At 41.5% G+C, this 21,000-nt stretch overlaps 1 protein-coding gene across 1 annotated transcript; it reads right to left on the minus strand.

Moving 5' to 3' along the window:
- Window positions 1–284: 284 nt before the first annotated feature.
- On the minus strand, window positions 285–12,716 carry LOC139445982 (N-acylglucosamine 2-epimerase-like). The gene is made up of 10 exons (XM_071227235.1): window positions 12,645–12,716; window positions 11,014–11,120; window positions 10,096–10,171; window positions 9,313–9,388; window positions 8,305–8,474; window positions 5,988–6,212; window positions 4,923–5,004; window positions 3,589–3,896; window positions 876–963; window positions 285–417 (listed from the first exon to the last, which is right to left on the minus strand). Exons 2-10 carry the CDS (start codon window positions 11,115–11,117, stop codon window positions 344–346), a joined length of 1,203 nt encoding a protein of 400 aa, XP_071083336.1. The 5' UTR covers window positions 11,118–11,120; window positions 12,645–12,716; the 3' UTR covers window positions 285–343.
- Between the last annotated feature and the right edge of the window lie 8,284 nt (window positions 12,717–21,000).

The following is a 21,000-nucleotide window of genomic DNA, read 5'->3' on the forward strand; positions in this document are numbered from 1 at the left end:
ATCAATACTCATGATATTAATCACTGGATTGTCTGGTCCAGACTCGATTATTTACAGACCGCCGTCTTATAGCTGGAATATTGCTGAGTGCGGCGTTAAACAACAAACCAACCAATTTGTTGTCTTCAATATGAAGCTCTAATCATCTAAATGGACCTTACTAAAATCAAATGCATATTCCTTTTTCACAATACTAAATTACAAGCGAAAACACCAAAAGTGTTATATTTCATATATTGTTACCCATCACAATACATACTGCACACATAAATGTCTATGAAAGATTCCAGAAAGCAGTGCTGGTGTCCAGGCTTCAGGCACTGTTGCTCGTACCTGTGCAGCGCTACATCTCTGAGGCGATGATGTCCTTCAACAGCTGCATGCACATTAGCTGACATCGGGGGACGTGGAAGAACCCTGAAAACAGACGACCACCCGCCATTCATCCGCTGGGCACAGGTGGCCCAATGTTAGGCGCTGCAATTCGCGTTGCAGATTTGCGTCACTTCGGCACGCAACATATAATCATGGGGTCGAATCCCGGTCAGCTCTGATTATGTTTTGTAGTTGTGAGAACCATACCCATGACAGTAGGTTTTTTTTCCAAAGTGGTAAACGTCTAACACCTACATCACTTCAGACTTTTCTCCCTAATTAAACTGACGCCATGATAAAACTGAAACAGTGATTACATCACTCACTCATTTCATCCTTTACAAACTGGAGGAACAATGTTTTTGGTGAAAGGTTTAGTTAAACACTGCACACTATCATTACAAACAAACAAGTGGGTGAGTTTTGTTTTTACGCCGCTTTTAGCAATATTCCGGCAATATCACGGCGGGGGACACCAGAAATGGGCTTCACAAACTTACCCTTCCATGGTCCTCCTTTGAAGTTTTGCTTTACTTCCCCTCTTCTGTCAAGGTAGCCGAACCAGTCTCCGTACCCATGATCAACAAACTGAAATCAGATATTCAACAATGTCGTGTCTAAATATCAATGACGGGTTGCTTCTCTGAAAGGGAAACTGGAAGTAAAAGCTTAGGATGTCACTTCGAAATACATATCCAAATACAATCAATATGAAAAGTAAAAATGGTATTTAAAACTAATCACAAGAAAACTGGGTTGCAAGTATTGCCTTACACTTTTAGAGGATTCAGACATCATCTAAAGCAAAGTGAGTGAGTGAGGTAAAATTTAACGTCACATCGGCATTACTCCAGCCATAAAGCAATTATGAAAAGTAAAAATGGTATTTAAAACTAATCACAAGAAAACTGGGTTGCAAGTATTGCCTTACACTTTTAGAGGATTCAGACATCATCTAAAGCAAAGTGAGTGAGTGAGGTACAATTTAACGTCGCATCGGCATTACTCCAGCCATAAAGCGATTATGAAAGGTAAAAATGGTATTTAAAACTAATCACAAGAAAACTGGGTTGCATGTATTGCCTTACACTTTTAGAGGATTCAGACACCATCCAAAGCATTGTGAGTGAGTGAGGTAAAATTTAACGTCGCATCGGCATTACTTCAGCCATAAAGCGATTATGAAAAGTAAAAATGGTATTTAAAACTAATCACAAGAAAACTGGGTTGCAAGTATTGGCTTACACTTTTAGAGGATTCAGACATCATCTAAAGCAGAGTGAGTGAGTGAGGTAAAATTTAACGTCGCATCGGCATTACTTCAGCCATAAAGCGATTAAAGCAAAGTAGGGCGGTGGGGTAGCCAGGTGGTATAAGTGTTCGCACATCACACCGAAGATCTGTTTCGATTCCCCACATGGGTTCAATGTGTGAAGTCCATTACTGGTGTCCCCCGCCATGACAATGCTGGAATACTGCTAAAAAAAACTCGGTAAACTCCAACTCTGAGGCAAAGTGATTCACAGGACCTTTCCTGGCAGATTCAATCAAAAAGCGGAAACAGGACGAAGGACTGCCTCTTTATTGTTTGGTCCTTGTTTAACGCTGTACTCAGCCATATTCCAGCTACATGACATGATGTCTGTAAAAAATTGAGTCTGGACCAGACAATCCAGTGAGTGACATGAGCATCAGTCTATGCATTTGGGACACAATGACATGCATCAACACAGTCAGCGAGCCTGACCACCTGATCCCGTTAGATGCCTCTAATATGGGTTGATGGAGACCAATTCTAACCCGCATTTCACAAGGGAGACTATTAAACAATGAGTGACACAGGTTTCATGCAGGTTTTAGCAGTGTTGCAGCCTTATCCCAGTGGGGAAACCAGGAGTGGACTCGCCAGTACCCATGTGGGGAATCCAACCTCGTTCAACGACAGCCCCTTGCTGACAATCTACAAAACTCTTGCACAGTGGTCCCAGCACTTACCCCTGGTACATGTGAGAGAGTATGGTTTTACGCCGCTTTTAGCAACATTCCAGCAATATCACGGTGGGGGACACAAGAAATGGGCTTCACACATTGTACCCATGTCGGGAATTGAACCCAGGTCTTCGCAGTGACGAGCGAATGCTTTAACCACTAGGCTACCCGACCGCCCCCGGTACATGTGAGTCGACTTACTTGGAAGACTATCCAATTTAGATCACTTGAACAGAATGGACATTACGTTTGAATAACTACTAGACGACTATCCAAATTAGATCACTTAAACAGAACGGACATTATGTTTGAATAACTGTAGGACGACTATCCAAATGAGATCACTTGAACAGAATGGACATTACGTTTGAATAACTACTAGATGACTATCCAAATTAGATCACTTAAACAGAATGGACATTTCGTTTGAATAGCTGTAATGGACGACTATTCAGGTTTGATCACATGAATAGAATGGACATTATGTTTGAATACCTGTACAGGACGACTATCCAAATTAGATCACTTAAACAGAATGGACATTATGTTTGAATAACTGTACTGGAAGACTATCCAAATTAGATCACATGAACAGAATGGACATTACTTTAGAATAGCTGTACTGGACGACTATCCAAATTAGATCACATGAACAGAATTGACATTACGTTTGAATAGCTGTAATGGACGACTATCCAAATTAGATCACATGAACAGAATGAACATTGCATTTAAATAGCTGTAATGGACGACTATCCAAATTAGATCCCATGAACAGAATTGACATTACGTTTGAATAGCTGTAATGGACGACTATCCAAATAAGATCACATGAACAGAATGGACATTACATTTGAATAGCTGTACTGGCAACTATCCAAATTAGAGCCCAGGGCCATTCCACAAAGCAATCGGTGCTATGTTAAAGTATGGGGCCTTGTTAGTCACAGCTCTAAAATTGCTTAGCGAAGTGGCCCAGGACTTATATGTGAGTACTGCATGTCAGTTATGAAAAGATCCCCTGCTGCCAAGTGGGCCCCAGGGGTCACATCCACAAAGCAATCTAAGCACAATGTTAAAGTATGGGGTTTAGCACTAAGATCGTTTAGCAGGTAGGCCCAGGGCCCACTTGCACAATGCAATCTCAGCGATAAGACTAATGTAAGCCTATGTTAAAGTATGGGAGTTACAATCATCTTAGCGCTAAGTGGGTCCTGGACTTACGTGTGAGTAACTGTACTTGAAGACTCTATCAAACTTGTGCAGATGTTCCTCATCCCTTGTAGCCTTGTATGCCATCAGGAAGGCTATCATAGCCTCATTGTGAGGCCACCATAGCTTCATGTCCCACTCCAGCTGGGTAGGAGACAGGCCATCAACGTCAAGGAAGTAGAACAGCCCTCCGTACAACTCATCCCAGCCTGTCTGGAACGGGTTGACGATAAACTTGTCAATGGCTGTTTTCTGGAGAGTTGTATCCCCTGATTTCAGTGCCCGTTGAAGGAGGAACCAACCAGCTTCTATTGCATGACCTGGATCATAGAGAGTTGGTTGGTTGTTTGTTGTTTAACGCCGCACTCAGCAATATTCCAGCTATATGACGGCAGTCTGTAAATAATCAAGTCTGGACCAGACCATCCAGTGATTCATATCACGAGCATCGATCCACGCAGTTGGAATCGATGACATGCATCAACCAAGTCAGCGAGCCTGACCACCTGATCCCACTGGTCGCCTCTTATGACAAGCGTAGTCACCTTTTAAGGCAGGCATGGGTTGCTGAAGAACTATTCTACCCCGCATCTCCATGGGTCTATCAGAGAGAGTGGGTGAGTGAATGTTGTTATATGCCACAGTCAGCAATATTCCAGCTATATGATAGCAGCCTGAACATAATCTAGTCTGGGCCAGACCAACCAGTGACTGGTGTTAAGATCAACGATCCATGCTGTTAGGGCACCTCATCTTCACGAGGTAAGGGTGTTAACTGACAACAAAAGTCCAGTTTCCACCCTTGCAGAAATACGCTAGAATTTCTGGGCAGGATCATAGCACCACCAGTTGCTATTAAGAGTTATGTCCCTTCTATGTCCCTGCTATTGACCAATCAGATTCCATCTCTCATATCACCTGCATTTGCGTCAAACAAAATGGCTGTGCCCTGTCAAGACAAACTGATTGATAATCCAGAACTATGTAGAAATGAAACGGGTCTCACCTGGCGAAGTGCATCAAATCACTTGAGCACCTTAATTAAAAACATGAGAAGTTGACAGTACACATGCTTTGCAAATCCTGCAGTCAACGGAAATCTGCATGTTGAAATCCATGTTGTTTATGAACCGGATGAACTTTGATTGGACTATGCATAGACTCGTTAGTCTAGCCAAAATGTAACTGCGGAATTCCAGCCTAGTTCGGCAAGGGTCGAAATTTAACTTTTACTCCCTTGCCTCGGGAAGATGGGATACATTGGCACACCAACTCTCCAAGCCTGACCATTTGGTCGACTAGTATAGCTAGGCTGCTGGAGATCTCAGTGGCCATTCACTACATACCTGGCACCATGAGTCGGCCATTGCTGCCTGCCAGCTCCTCTCCACTGACAGACACATTCTCCAGGATAACGCTGCCCTCTCTCTGAAACACAGATTGGGCTCACACACTATTAGGCTGACAAATTACAATTAGTATTACAATGATACACAAGACCTGTGAAGATCCAGGGTAAAATAGGTCTTCAGCAACTCATGCTTGCCATAAGAGGTGACTAAGATTGTCGTAAGAGGCGACTTATTGAATCGGGTGGTCAGGCTCGCTGACTTGGTTGATGCATATCATCTTATCCCAATTGCATGGATCGATGCTCATGATGTCAATCACTGGATTGTCTGGTCCAGAATCGAGTATTTACAGACTGCCATCATATAGCTGGAATATTGCTGAGTGCAACATACAATGACACACAATCAACTAAGTCACTGATACTGACCACAGGATCCAATTTAGTCTTCTTACAAGCAATAGAATGCTGGGGACCTATTCCAACCAGGGTCACCACGGATCAAGGAAAAGACTGCCAGATGGCTCTATTCAAAACAAGGCAGTCAGAACAAAGATGGCCCTCACTATCCAGTTACCTCGCTTATCTACATTCTAAATAAGCCTCCTTTATAGATGGGCGCATGAATGGCTCAGTTGTCTAAGGTTCCACAATTCATGGTGAAGAGTTGTGTCATTTATGTGTGCCAGAAACCTATGATCATGGGTTCGAATCCCGGGCCGCCCATGGGTTTCACCAAAATTGTAAACATCTTAGACCTGCATCACCTCGGGCTTTCCTTCCACATCAAGGTGACACGCTGTGACCTAACTGAAAAGCATTAAACCCAACTCACTCACTCATTGTTTAATGTATCCCGGTATCATTCACGGAACACAGAATAAACAGACATCTGACAGATACATGCTAGTAGCTAAAGAAACAGTTTCATCAGAACTAAAAATGAAAAATATATATGTGACCAAAAATGTCGATAAAATAGAAAATGTTGAATGGTCAACTAATACAACAAACTTCAGTTTTTGGCATGTCAGTCCTGCATAACTGATGTTTGGTTCACCTGTATGTGTTTGTTGACCTCCCCGAGACACCAGGAGGCGCTATCCTTGTATGTGTCAGCGAGGGTCGGGTCCATTGTCTCCATCTGGTCAATGAGGCATAAGAGCATCATGGGATTGGCAAGACTACTGTATGGTTTGTTGCCAGGCAACTGGATCCTCCCGAGCTGTGAGTCATCCTTCTGGACCCAGAACAAGATCTTGTCCATCATGGCCATGGCTTCCTCCTGCAATACAAGACTAGGTCAGACTTTAATTTCATGTTTTACAGATGTTGTTGAACTCGTGAAGATCTGGGGAAGAGTAGGTCTTTAGCAACCCATGCTTGTAACTATGCTTGTCGTAAGAGGCAACTAACGGGATCGGGTGGTCAGGCTCTCTGACTTGGTTTATTTCATTTCATCCTTTCCCAATTGGTGGATCCTGATGTCAATCACTGAATTGTCTTGTCCAGACCTGATTATTTAGAAGATGGGAAACAAAAATATATAATAAGCCACTTACTGTTAAGATTTTTTGTCTATTCTTCATTAGGTGTTCTATATATGTTGCCATGTTCACTTGCCCCTTGCCTTGCCACCATGACACCTTGAAACCCTGCACCCTTGCCACATTGCCCCCTTGCCTTCTGCCCATTGAAATCCTGCATCCTTGCCCCCTTGCCCCCTTGCCTTCTGCCCATTGAAACCCTGTATCCTTGCCACATTGCCCCCTTGCCGTCCTGCCTATTGAAACCCTGCATCCTTGCCACATTGCCCCCTTGCCTTCCTGCCCATTGAAACCCTGCACCCTTGCCACATTGCCCCCTGCCTTCCTGCCTATTGAAACCCTGCATCCTTGCCACATTGCCCCCTGCCTTCCTGCCTATTGAAACCCTGCATCCTCACCACATTGCCCCCCTTCCTGCCTATTGAAACCCTGCATCCTTGCCACATTGGCCCCCTGCCTTCCTGCCTATTGAAACCCTGCATCCTTGCCATATTGCCCACTGGCCTTCCTGCCTATTGAAACCCTGCATCCTAGCCACATTGCCCCCTGCCTTCCTGCCTATTGAAACCCTGCATCCTTGCCACATTGCCCACTGGCCTTCCTGCCTATTGAAACCCTGCATCCTTGCCACATTGCCCCCTGCCTTCCTGCCTATTGAAACCCTGTATCCTTGCCACATTGCCTCCTTGCCTTCCTGCCTATTGAAACCCTGCATCCTTGCCACATTGCCCCCTTGCCTTCTTGCCCATTGAAACCCTGCATCCTTGCCACATTGCCCCCTTGCCTTCCTGCCTACTGAAACCTTGCATCCTTGCCACATTGCCCCCTTGCCGTCCTGCCCATTGAAACCCTGCATCCTTGCCACATTGGCCCCCTTGCCTTCCTGCCTATTGAAACCCTGCATCCTTGCCATATTGCCCACTGGCCTTCCTGCCTATTGAAACCCTGCATCCTAGCCACATTGCCCCCTGCCTTCCTGCCTATTGAAACCCTGCATCCTTGCCACATTGCCCACTGGCCTTCCTGCCTATTGAAACCCTGCATCCTTGCCACATTGCCCCCTGCCTTCCTGCCTATTGAAACCCTGCATCCTTGCCACATTGGCCCCCTGCCTTCCTGCCTATTGAAACCCTGCATCCTTGCCATATTGCTCACTGGCCTTCCTGCCTATTGAAACCCTGCATCCTAGCCACATTGCCCCCTGCCTTCCTGCCTATTGAAACCCTGCATCCTTGCCACATTGCCCACTGGCCTTCCTGCCTATTGAAACCCTGCATCCTTGCCACATTGCCCCCTGCCTTCCTGCCTATTGAAACCCTGCATCCTTGCGACATTGCCCCCTTGCCTTCCTGCCTATTGAAACCCTGCATCCTTGCCACATTGCCCCCTTGCCTTCCTGCCTACTGAAACCTTGCATCCTTGCCACATTGCCCCCTTGCCGTCCTGCCCATTGAAACCCTGCATCCTTGCCACATTGCCCACAGGCCTTCCTTCCTATTGAAACCCTGCATCCTTGCCACATTGCCCCCTGCCGTCCTGCCTATTGAAACCCTGTATCCTTGCCACATTGGCCCCTTGCTGCCCTGCCTATTGAAACCCTGCATCCTGACACCCAGCCCAGCCTGATATGCTTGTCATCAAGTCAACTTGCCCACTGCCACTAAGGTAGCTTTCTACTGTCAAGCTACCAACATAGGGCTAAGACACACTCACGGTTAGTATGCACACAGAGATCTTACATAACACTAATAAAACTCAATATACATCAGTGCAATAATCTTTAACGTGACACTAAACCCCATTTCACCTCACCACAATATTCTTACTCACCCTATATTTGGCCTCCCCAGTAGCTCGGGCCAGTTCAGACATTGCCATCAGATAGAAACACTCAGAGAAGATAGTACGCTGTATTTTGATTGGCTGACCATCTCTGGTCAGACTGAGGCAGCACTTCATGGTGTCGGGGTTCTTCACATGTTGCTGCAAGAAGTCTGCCCCTGGATGGAGACATTGAGGATGAACTTGGACATAAACTTATCTCAAAGATGATTTTCATCCTTTTTTATTTCAATAGAACAATATCCTGACAGCATAAATTGGATTATCATTCAATGAAATCGCCACTTTACAGAGACCTATACAATCGTTACAAGAGAGAGAGAGATGTTTATTTTTGTGTCACTTGCACAGGCTTATGAGACACATTAAAATACATGCATAGTCATTGCAAAATTATAATTTAAAAAAAATAAAAATAAAAACAGATTTTTTAAAATAAAATAAATAATAAAAAATAAAATAATAAATTGAAAACATTTGAAACAATAAAAAAATAATAATTTATAATAAAACTATATCGATCTATATATGTAAATCTATATAATTAGCACCCCTTCCGATTGATCAATGTACACAAGACTTACTTATTTGTGTATAATACGCACTCGCGTCTAATGTGCATCCTTAATTATGGGCAATTAAATTCTGGAAAAATATATCTGTCGTCTATAAACATTTCAGGCTGTCAGCATAAACCACGAAATTTACAATCTCTGTTTTTTCACCAAAATAATATTGTAATAAGAGCCCCCTATTTCTAATTTTGAGAGCACCCTGGGCGCTTATTACGTCGAATACGATAAAAGGTTTGACTGTATGTTGCCTTTTTACAACCAAATGGCATCTGTTTGGGCAGATAATCGAGACTGGTTATTCTGACATTTTATATATAGGCATTTTAACAGAGGATAAGCATACATATACACACATACATATATATATATATGCGGTCTGTGAACCCACAGTAACTTTACCAGAGAGTCACTGAATAATTACCTTTCACTGCAGCTTGTAGAATCTCAGGTCTCTTGTACTTCTCTACTTCATTGTAGAGCCGAGCGTACATCCATACCTGAACATGCATTAACCCAATGTATCAAGGCACAGTTTAACTGTTTTGGCAGTATTGTAGCCATATCTGAGAGTATCAAGATCTGGCTTTGATTAAGAATACTGTTTGCCCCAATAAACAGTCCTGGCACTTAATTGCGTCACAGTTCAAATGGTGCAAAGGGATGCAACTCATGACACACCGACTGGAGCAAATACCGGAATAGGCTGACAAGGTGTTCATGAGAAGCAAGTGTTCATCATCCTCATCAATTGTGTACTCGACAATCAGAACGAGGCACTAGAATGTAATATGGGATGATTATAAGGTGATTTATGGGGAAGATAATCAAAGTTACCATATCATGTCACATACTTAATTACTACAAAAAGCACACAACACATTCAATTTCAGATATAGCCAAATGTAGGTTTAATGCCGATTTTAACAATAGTTCAATCATATGCCTTGATTTTATGCACTTGTGCCCCTGTGTCTATGCAGCATTTTATGAATCCATAGCCCTGATTTGTGAAAGATGAGGCCCTGGTAGACAATAACTGATTGTGAGTTTTTAAAACGTTACTAGGTAATACAATCCCCCTAAACGTACATAAAACCTATAACTACAACTTTACACCTAACACGAAACAAAATATTCAAAATGATAACTGTATTCACACTATATCATGTAAAGTATTAATATTAAGTGGCACACTTGGAATTACCTGTCGACACTCCAGCCACGTGTACTTGGTTTCATCAAACACACGGCCATCCGGACCAAGGCAGATGAAGAACCCTCTGAAAGAAGAACTTATCAATTCATGGACACAATAAAACTTAGTTGCCCTTTTTTCAAGTTTAGGCTACTTACAATTTGAGGTAGGTGACATAATATTTCTGAAATCCTGATCCTCTTGAAATGACAATCTCATGTACCAGGACAACCATCTTGAAGCTGCACAGTCACATGGTGCACACAATCAAGGGAAGCCTAAATGGGTAAGTGACTGAGTAAGGCTAATTAATGTTCGCAGTACTTCAGTCTTGGGTCTAAGGTTTGACGAGACAACACTTTAACCACTAGCCTACCCCACCGTTTCCAAAAGTTTGAGGGAAGTCTGGTTGCTTACTTTTAATTTACGTTCATTTTTATTTCCATTTTTAAAAAAATATAAAAAATCCTCAAATATTCCAAGTTCAACAGTAGTCAAATACTGAATACATTTATGTAGGGAGACCCTTTCCCAGGTTGATTGTACACAATTGTTTATATCCTTACACAGCTTTTTTGTTACATACTAATTTGATCACCTCCCGCCTGCACTATATTTCCCAAAAGTTTGAGGGAAGTCTGGTTGCTTACTTTTAATTTAAGTTCATTTTTATTTCCATTTTTAAAAAAATATAAAAAATCCTCAAATATTCCAAGTTCAACAGAAGTTCAACAGAAGTCAAATACCTCCCGCCTGCACTATATTTTCAAAAGCCATTGCCTGAGAACCACTTCTTGTATTTTTTTAAGCCTAACTGGTCCAAGGTAATAATGTACGTGTTTCAGGCTTAAAGGTAACTTCCACATTATTTTTAAACAGTTATTCTTCATCACAACAATGATGCAGAAATAAGTCGGATATACAAACCCAAATTCCTCATCGTGGGAGTTTTCCAGCCAGAATTTCACTGTACGATCCAAGTCCTTCTCAATATCAACCAGAAATGACGGTAGTTTTTCTTTAATTGACATAGTCTGAAACTTCACATAAGTATTAAAGTACTGTAACATTAAAAATGCTATTAATATTATAATGTTTAATTTATTGCTGCTAAAAAGTAAAACAAGGACATATATCGTAATGTGTTGCATTTTTCTTTCAATAATCTTGTGCATGTACTTCCCATTGTGTCTACGTGGTCAGATCAGCAGGGGCAAGATCATCCTGTATGGATAATACACACTCAGTCATGCTCAATCATGCATTCCTATTACAGCATCAGACTGTATCATGTTTCAGTACTGTAGGCAAATTGGGACTGTAGGCTTTGTTGTTGGTGGTTTGTTGTTTTGCGCCACACTCAGCAATATTCCAGCTATATGATGGCGGTCTGTAAATAATCGAGTCTGGACCAGACATCATGAGCATCAATCCACACAATTGGGATCGATGACATGCATCAAGCAAGTCAGCGAGCCTGACCACCCAATCCCATTAGTCACCTCTTATGACAAGCATAGTCGCCTTTACGGCAAGCATGGGTTGCTGAAGACCAATTCTACCCCGAATCTTCACAGGTCTGTAGGCAGAATGGTATGTTAGGGACCAGTCATTTGATATTTTGGGGGAGGAGATCTTGTAGAAATATAGAGATTAGATACTTTCAGCTACGGCTAGATATTTTATAACTATGAGCATGAATATTTTAAAGAAAAACACCTTGCAACAATGTAATATTTTGTAGCAGGCAATTTCTTTTTTATTTAAACAGCCTGTAGCATAATTACATTTTTCAACAATTTTCAGAGACAATTTATTTTTTTCGCAACAATCCCAGACCCCCACCAAGAATATCAAATGGTCCTTGCCTTACTGGCCTCAATCGTTTGGTAGGATTGCTTGTTGTGACTTGGTTATGACATGGGTGTTTGCATGTCATTGTATGCAACCGGTGTGGATTGTTGCTCATACTATCAACCATTGGTCCAGGCTTTGTTATTTACAGACGAAATACAGATAAAATATTGCTGAGTGTTGTGTTCAAACAACAAATGAACAAATAAACAAACAGGAAAACATTTCAGTCATCAACACAGCATAATATACAGATAGATATGACATATAAATATGTAACAGGACAGACACATTGCTGACACAGCCCTGCAATTCTTCAAATGAATGAACATTATCTCAGTTACATCATGTGTGTCAGTTTGATGTGAGAAGAACGCCTGAAGGCATGCTAGTCTTAGACGTTTACCATGTTGGTAAAACCTTTGAGTATGGGTTAGGTGCTGACAAACCTGCAAACATAATCATGGTTAAATATGGGATTCAAACTTATGATCATAGGTTTCTGGCATCCTAAGGGAAGCAACTCTGAACAGTGAATTATGCCACCTTTAGATGACTGGGCCACCTGTGCCCCAGATAAATTACTGCACTGGGTACATACTGTTTTGACATGAATATCAGTTCAAATTAACACTCTGTCAAAATTCATTGGAAGCATTTGGCTATATGTAAGCCTATTGTGCCTTTGATCAGATGACAAGTACCGTTAGTGACTGGCAGAGAGAGTCCCGCAATGCTCCGGCCGTGATAAACAAGTTACACCTTCCCGACCTAATGTCAAGGCCACAGCAGAGATAACATGACCTCATAGACGTAATCTACTTAAGACATTATTCCTTTACCGATGTAGAGTTCAAAAGTCAGTCTAAATGAAATAACTGTCAGATTTATATCCAATTACTTTAAAGCTCTGAGCCATATGAATTTTTACTGACTTTTTTAATTTTTAATTTTTTTTATTTCAAATATTATTTTTCAAATGTCCCTTATTCTTGAAAGTGTGACACATTCTTTTCATTGCCATATATTTCATATCTGAAATGAATCATGATAACCATGATAAACCTTTCTATTCTTCCATGCAGTTATTATAATTTACTTGAATCCATGAAAGCAATAACGTTGGGGTTCAGTCTCTATTCACCTATTGTGCTGATCGCCTACAGTAAAGCTGGTTTTTAGTGCACTTTGTCTACACTATGAAAAATGCATCCCTTTCAACAATTGTGGACTAGACTATTAATAAACTAAGTTTTTTATAACTTTACTCTCTGGATATTGACAAATCTGTGAGTTGCTTTGAAACATGTTGTTGTTTATATATTTTCCCTCAACACCCTGTAGATGAAAGGGGAACTCTATGTGTTTACATAAGTAATTAACCCTTTGTAGATCAAAAACAAAAGTTGAAAATGTAAATGAGTGAATCCCTATAGTTTTACGCTGCTTTTAGCAATATTCCAGCAATATCATGGCGAGGGGCACCAGAAATGGGCTTCACACACTGTACCCATGTCGGGAATAGAACCCGGGTCTTCGGCGTGACGAGCGAACGCTTTAACCACTAGGCTACCTGACCGCCCCCGAAAATGTAAATGAATGGTTATGTAGTCTTATGATGGCTAACCCACAGTGTGTTGAGTTAACAGAGTGGAGGGAGACTAAGATCGTGATCAATGTCTGCAAACAGTGTTTATCAGTGTCAGTGATAATTAAGTATTTCAAGAGTTTTACAATGTAAAATACTCTTCACTGTTCATAATGCATTTAATATTTTCATTGTAAGGATTTAAAATTGTCAAATGTTTTTCATTATCAAGTATGTATTTAAATATGTAATAACATTACAATGTGAGAAATGTTGATCTTGTCATTCTGATCAACTGTCAACCATGAGATTTTACATTGTGATATGTGTCAAATATTTATGATCAATGTTGATATATATACATACATATATACAATAAACTATAAGTATAAAATTATTCCTTTTTGTTGTAAGGGATGCAGGGATTTGCTATTGTGCGCCCTGAACCATGATGCTGTTTGAATAACACAGTCGGCAAAGTGCACTGTCAGCAATAGGAGAAGTTACGATGTCGGGGTAGGACAAGTGGAATGAAAACTCATGACGGAGTCATGATAAGGAATTTAAGCCATGAACTATGTATCTCTAAGTGGTACTTGTTGGTTAGATTTGGTAGATTATCTTAAGCAAAACTACAATCTCATATGGAGAAACTTCAAAACAACTATATGACACAAAAGCTACAAGGATGGAGTTCAAGCACTTGAACTTCTAAACTTTGTTTTGTAAAGAACATTGTATGAAAAGGAAGTTCCAAATGTTGAAAATACCTATAAAGGTTTATTATCTTTGTAATACTGTGCCAATATCCTGAACAAGTCTTCTTTTGAATCTAATATTTTCATCACACTATAAATCACTCAACACTAAAGGCCACATTTTTCACCCATGAGTTAGATTTGACAAATATTGACTTGGCTGTATTGGTTTAATATTCAAAATGCAATAAAAATATATACTCGGGAGGGGGGCTGTTCTAAACCATTAAAAAATGTTTACTTTTATTTGCACTTAGAAATGCATATGGTCATTTTACAGCTTTAAAATTTAATACTAAACATACATTTTGACCCCCTTTCTCCTAATTATAATGTAACATGTCATTCAAATATTCCAGTTCAGTTTTATGGCAGTGTAATCTTACACAGTGTAGCCCCACCTCCCCTTGTTCCTATGGGTCTGAATATATACTTTATCTATATACTTAGATCTATATAATTATTGCTCACTGTTGAATCATTACATGGACACTATTAAATACGTCTCGAGTCAATGTTCATGATAAAACTGTTATAAAAGACATCATATAAGAATAAAGCTCAATAAATAGTTGTCATTTGTATTATCTAAATATTCGAATAATTATTCTTCAAAACAATAGTAGATCTATGCTGTTATGTCAAATCATGTGCGAAAACCATGAACTGTAAAAAACCCCAAACACGTGTGCGAATCCGGGGTTGTTTGGACACGTGACTATTCATTGTCGTGAAAAGGTAATAGTTTGAAACAGTAGTCAATGGTTTTAATCCATTCAATTATGTTTCTTTATAAGTTTGGTATGGATCCATTTCAAATTATCATTAAAAAACAGCTGACGATGACATAAATGTATGTCGCAGAAGTATATCGTAGTTCAGTCTGTCTTGTTTCGTTTTGGGCTAAATGACACCTCCCCTTCAAAACGAAAACAAGAAATGACCTATTGAGTGCCGCCGGATTCTGATTAACTTAATGTTTTAAATGTCGCCATTGACCAAAATGGCGGATTTATTTGGGAAGTTCATATTCACGCCAAATTTTGATTTAGCTCACCTTTCTGCAGGGAACATGATAAATTTTAACCTTTTGACCTGTAGTGTAAATAATTCTTCTGGTTTACCTTATGTGCATGTTATGATTATGATGTGTAATTCTGTTGTATTGGAAATTGTGGCGATATGACAAAGATGTCTTCTTTTGTTAACTGTGTTTAATCACTATAAGTGTAGCTGTGGCATGTGCTTGCAGCCAGCAGCATACTCGTGAGAGTTATCTCCCCTTCTGTCATTGGCTGAGGCCCATTTAAGGATGGGGCCCACTCAGCATGCTTAGGGTTTAGCTAATACCACAGAAATGTCATGTCATATGTCAGTTTTCAACAAATGTTCAATTGATCGAAATAGCTTGGGACTTATTATGTTGTTTTCCAGGAGTACATTCTCCGAGTTCAAAGAGGGCCACTGAAAGAGAACTCCTGGCAAGTGATAAAACGCTACAGTGATTTTGATAATCATGAGCATGTTGAGGAGTCTCAACTACGTCAGTCCAACATAGACCTTCCACTGCTGCCGTAGAAAGTGTTTGGCAACTTTGATAGGGAGTTCATCGCAATCCGGCAGAGAGGCCTCGAGGTGTGTACGGCGAATGTGTTTCTGCATAGACAATGTTAGAAGATAACATTAATCTCTGGTTTGTAGAATTCTTAATGGGCTGGGCCCTGTTCCACAAGGCAACCGTAGCTCTAAGATGAACATAAAGAACTCCCATATTATAAGACAGGGGCGGTCGGGTAGCCTTGTGGTTAAGTGTGTGTTCGCTCGTCACGCCTAAGACCCGGGTTTGATTCCCGACATGGGTACAATGTGTGAAGCCCATTTCTGGTGTCCCCTGTCGTGATATTGCTGGAATATTGCTAAAAACCATACTCACATATATTGGCTAGTGAACAATCCCAATTAGCACCCCTTCAGATTGATCTATGTTCTCAAGACTTATTTATTCATGTACAATACGCACTCATGTGTTATGTCGTACATAAACATTTCAGCCTGTCAGCATAAACCACGAAATATATCTTTCAACTCTGTTTTTTTCACCAAAATAATATTCTAATAAGAGCCCCCTATTTCTAATTTTGAGAGAGCCATGGGCGCTTATTAAGTTGAATACAGTATGTACATTGTTTAGCCTTATTCAGCAGAAATATTGAAGCCCTTGCACCTTTACCATGTTTACAATTGTTATACCTGATTGCAGCAATTCCTGGTGATATTATGGGGAGCCACCTGCTGTCGAGCAGCATCACGGTAAAGAGATTCCTCGACCCCAACAACTACCAGGCCAATCACCTTGGTAACATCTACACTATCAACTACATCGTTATGCCCATGCAGAATAGGTCTCCAGCAACCCCTTGTCGTAAAAGGCGACTACGCTTGTGGTATGAGGTGACTAATGGGATCAAGTGGTCAGGGTCGCTGACCTGCTTGATGCATGTCATCAAAGCCCAATTGCGTCAATTGATGTTCGATAGATGCTCATGATGTCAGTCACTGGATTGTCTGGTCCAGATTCGATTATACACAGACTGCTGTCATATAGCTGGAATATTGCAGAGTGTGGTGTTACACAACAAACATAATTACATCATCAAAATAATCATGATGAAAATGATTTATTGATTTTTTGTTTCTTTGTTCATGTTGTCTATCATCATGATCACAGCCTTTCGAATATAACTTAAAGTAATAGTAATACATGTAATTACAATTTGGTTGCAACACTTGGGGGGTTGTGGGATAGTCTGGTGATTAAAGTGTTTTTTTGAAATGCTGAATATTTGTGTTTTAGTTCACAACATTCGTTTAATGTGTTTGGCCCATGATTGGTGTCGCCTACCTATATTTCTAAAAGTGGGGTTAAAATTTATAACATTTGAGGTGTACTTACGATTCAATTCCACAGACCGATCTAGCCATTTGTCTCTTGTGTATGACCTTCCCCTGTCTGTTTCAGAGGTTGCCCTTCAACATGTCTCCATGATCTTCCGCTCGGAACCCAACTGTGCTGTGGTAGAATCATTTCCAGATGCAGGTAAATAATTTTTGTAGACATTTGTATTTGTTGTGTACATGGTGTATTTATCTTATTTCGCATTAAGGCATGAGTACATGACACTTTTTTGTGGATAACAACTTCTTTTATTCATTGTAAAGACATTTCAGAGCTACTTCTTGCCTTATTCATCAGGTGAAAGAATACTAAGCCTATACAGTTAATATATATGTTTTTGATGATATGGTTGCACAAGGGAGTGTTCTGTGTAGCCCCTTTAACACAGGAACACAGGGAGTGTTCTGTGTAGCCCCTTTAACACAGGAACACAGGGAGTGTTCTGTGTAGCCCCTTTAACACAGGAACACAGGGAGTGTTTTGTGTAGCCCCTTTAACACAGGAACACAGGGAATGTTCTGTGTAGTCCCTTTAACACATGAACACAGGGAGTGTTCTGTGTTGCCCCTTTAAAACAGAAACACAGGGAACGTTCTGTGTAGCCCCTTTAACACAGAAACACAGGGAGTGTTCTGTGTTGCCCCTTTAAAACAGAAACACATGGAACGTTCTGTGTAGCCCCTTTAACACAGAAACACAGGGAGTGTTCTGTGTAGCCCCTTTAACACATGAACACAGGAAGAGTTATCTGTAGCCTCTTTAACACATGAACACAGGGAGCGTTCTGTGTAGCCCCTTCAACAGAGGGAGCATTCTGTGTCACCCCTTTAACACAGGAACACAGCATTCCGTGTAGCCCCTTTAACACAGTAACACAGGGAGTGTTCTGTGTAGCCCCTTTAACACAGGAACACAGCATTCTGTTGCGCCCCTTAACACAGGAACACAGGAAAAGTTCTTTGTAGCCTCTTTAACACATGAACACAGGGAGCGTTCTGTGTCGCCCCTTAACACAGGAACACAAGGAGTGTTCTGTGTTGCCCCTTTAACACAGGAACACAGAGTTCTGTGTCGCCCCTTTAACACATAAACACAGGGAGTGTTCTGTGTAGCCCCTTTAACATAGAAACACAGGGAGCGTTCTGTGTTGCCCCTTTAACACAGAAACACAGAGAGTGTTCTGTGTAGCCCCTTTAACACAGGAACACAGCGTTCTGTGTCGACCCTTTTACACAGAAACACAGGGAGCGTTCTGTGTCGCCCCTTTAACACAGAAACACATGGAACGTTCTGTGTTGCCCCTTTAACACAGGAACACAGCGTTCTGTGTAGCCCCTTGAACACAGGGAGCATTCTGTGTCACCCCTTTAACACAGGAACACAGCGTTCTGTGTTGCCCCTTTAACACAGTAACACAGGGAGTGTTCTGTGTCGCCCCTTAACACAGGAACACAGGAAGAGTTCTCTGTAGCCTCTTTAACACATGAACACAGGTAGCGTTCTGTGTAGCCCCTTTAACACAGAAACACAGGGAGTGTTCTCTGTAGCCCCTTTAACATAGAAACACAGGGGGCGTTCTGTGTTGCCCCTTTAACACAGAAACACAGAGAGTGTTCTGTGTAGCCCCTTTAACACAGGAACACAGCGTTCTGTGTCGACCCTTTTGCACAGAAACACAGGGAGCGTTCTGTGTCGCCCCTTTAACACAGAAACACATGGATTGTTCTGTGTTGCCCCTTTAACACAGGAACACAGCGTTCTGTGTTGCCCCTTTAACACAGTTATACAGGGAGCGTTCTGTGTCACCCCTTTAACACAGGAACACAGCGTTCTGTGTAGCCCCTTTAACACAGTAACACAGGGAGTGTTCTGTGTAGCCCCTTAACACAGGAACACAGGAAGAGTTCTCTGTAGCCTCTTTAACACATGAACACAGGGAGCGTTCTGTGTAGCCCCTTTAACACAGGAACACAGCGTTCTGTGTCACCCCTTTAACACAGAAACACAAGGAGTGTTCTGTGTCGCCCCTTTAACACAGAAACACAGGGAGCGTTCTGTGTTGCCCCTTTAACACAGGGACACAGCCTTTTGTGTCGCCCCTTAAGACAGGAACACAGGGAGAGTTCTCTGTAGCCTCTTTAACACATGGACACAGGGGGCGTTCTGTGTAGCCCCTTTAACACAGAAACACAGGGAGTGTTCTGTGTCGCCCCTCTAACACAGGGAGCGTTCTGTGTAGCCCCTTTAAGTCAGAAACACAGGGAGTGTTCTGCGTTGCACCTTTAACACAGGAACACAGCCTTCTGTGTCGCCCCTTAAGACAGGAACACAGGGAGCGTTCTGTGTTGCCCCTCTAACACAGGGAGCGTTCTATGTAGCCCCTTGAACACAGGGAGCATTCTGTGTCACCCCTTTAGCACAGGAACACAGGGAGTGTTCTGTGTCGCCCCTTTAACACAGGAACACAGGGAGTGTTCTGTGTAGCCCCTTTAACACAGTAACACAGGGAGTGTACTGTTTAGCCCCTTTAACACAGGGAGCAATCTGTGTATTCCCATTAACACAGGAACACAGGGAGCATTTTATTTAGTCCCCATACAGAACGGCAGGGGGTTGGTTATATAATACTATGCTGAACAACCAAAGTTCCTATGACATTGAATAAGATTTAATGCAAAGTTATGTTTTTTACCAAATCTGAAACAATTTTGGTTTGCAACAGATAAAAAGACTCCTGTAATTGTTCAAATGGTTTAATTTGCCATACTGACTTCAGAAAATGCGTGATTTCATAAAAAAATATGAACATGCTGAAATTTCAATTAACAAATCAAGAGCGTGTGTCCACCTCTGGTTGCGATGCAAGCAACACATCTTCATCTCATGGAATGGACCAGGCGTCGCGCAAAGTCCTGTGGGATATCTGTCCATATCTACACCACTGTAGACGTGCTTGACGGTGGTTTCCTGTCAAAATGGGACGTCTGGCTGGTCTTCTGGCAACAATCCCTGCCACTCCGAGGATGGTCTCTGACTGCATTCGTCTGTTGCCAACGTTGCCATAAACACCAAATGGTGTTTCTGTGGACGTTAAATTGTCTTGCAACATCACGTTGACTCGATTCTGCTTCAAGCATACCAATGGCTCACAGACGCTTATTTTCGGACAGGCATGGCATTTCGTAATGTTGAATAATTGCGTAATTTTGTGGATTTTCTGAGTGGTTGTTGTCAGCACGATGCTAAACAATGCATATGGAATCCCGTTAACGCACATGTTTTTATTCCCATTCTTGGGTAGTGAAATGCATGGGGCTTGCATAAAAGTCAGCTAGGCATGGAATGCATGCTTTTCTGCAGCAGTTGCGTTTTTGTGACTTGATTCCATACATGTACTACAATATTGAAAACAAACATTACTTGTTTGAAAAATACACTAAATTATTGGTGTCACAGGAACTTTTGTAGTTGAGTATAGGTCTTCCGCAACCCATTCTTGCGTAAAAGGCAACTGTACTTGTTGTAAGAGGCGACTAACTGCATCGGGTGGTCAGACTCGCTGACTTGGTTGATGAAAGTTAGTTCAGTGCTCATCACATGTGTTGTGATTCATAATCGTTTTACTGTGAGTGTGGGTTTCGTGAACTGAGGACGTCAAATCATTCTTCAACTTCCTCATTTATTCTAATTCTTAGTTTCATATTCTAACAGATTCTTGTTCTAGTTGAAGGGTGCCGTTGCCACGAAATACTAAGGTA

This window comes from Haliotis cracherodii, unplaced genomic scaffold (assembly GCF_022045235.1).
Source record: "Haliotis cracherodii isolate W230 unplaced genomic scaffold, xgHalCrac1.p SCAF_6, whole genome shotgun sequence".
In the NCBI taxonomy this organism is placed as follows: domain Eukaryota; kingdom Metazoa; phylum Mollusca; class Gastropoda; order Lepetellida; family Haliotidae; genus Haliotis; species Haliotis cracherodii.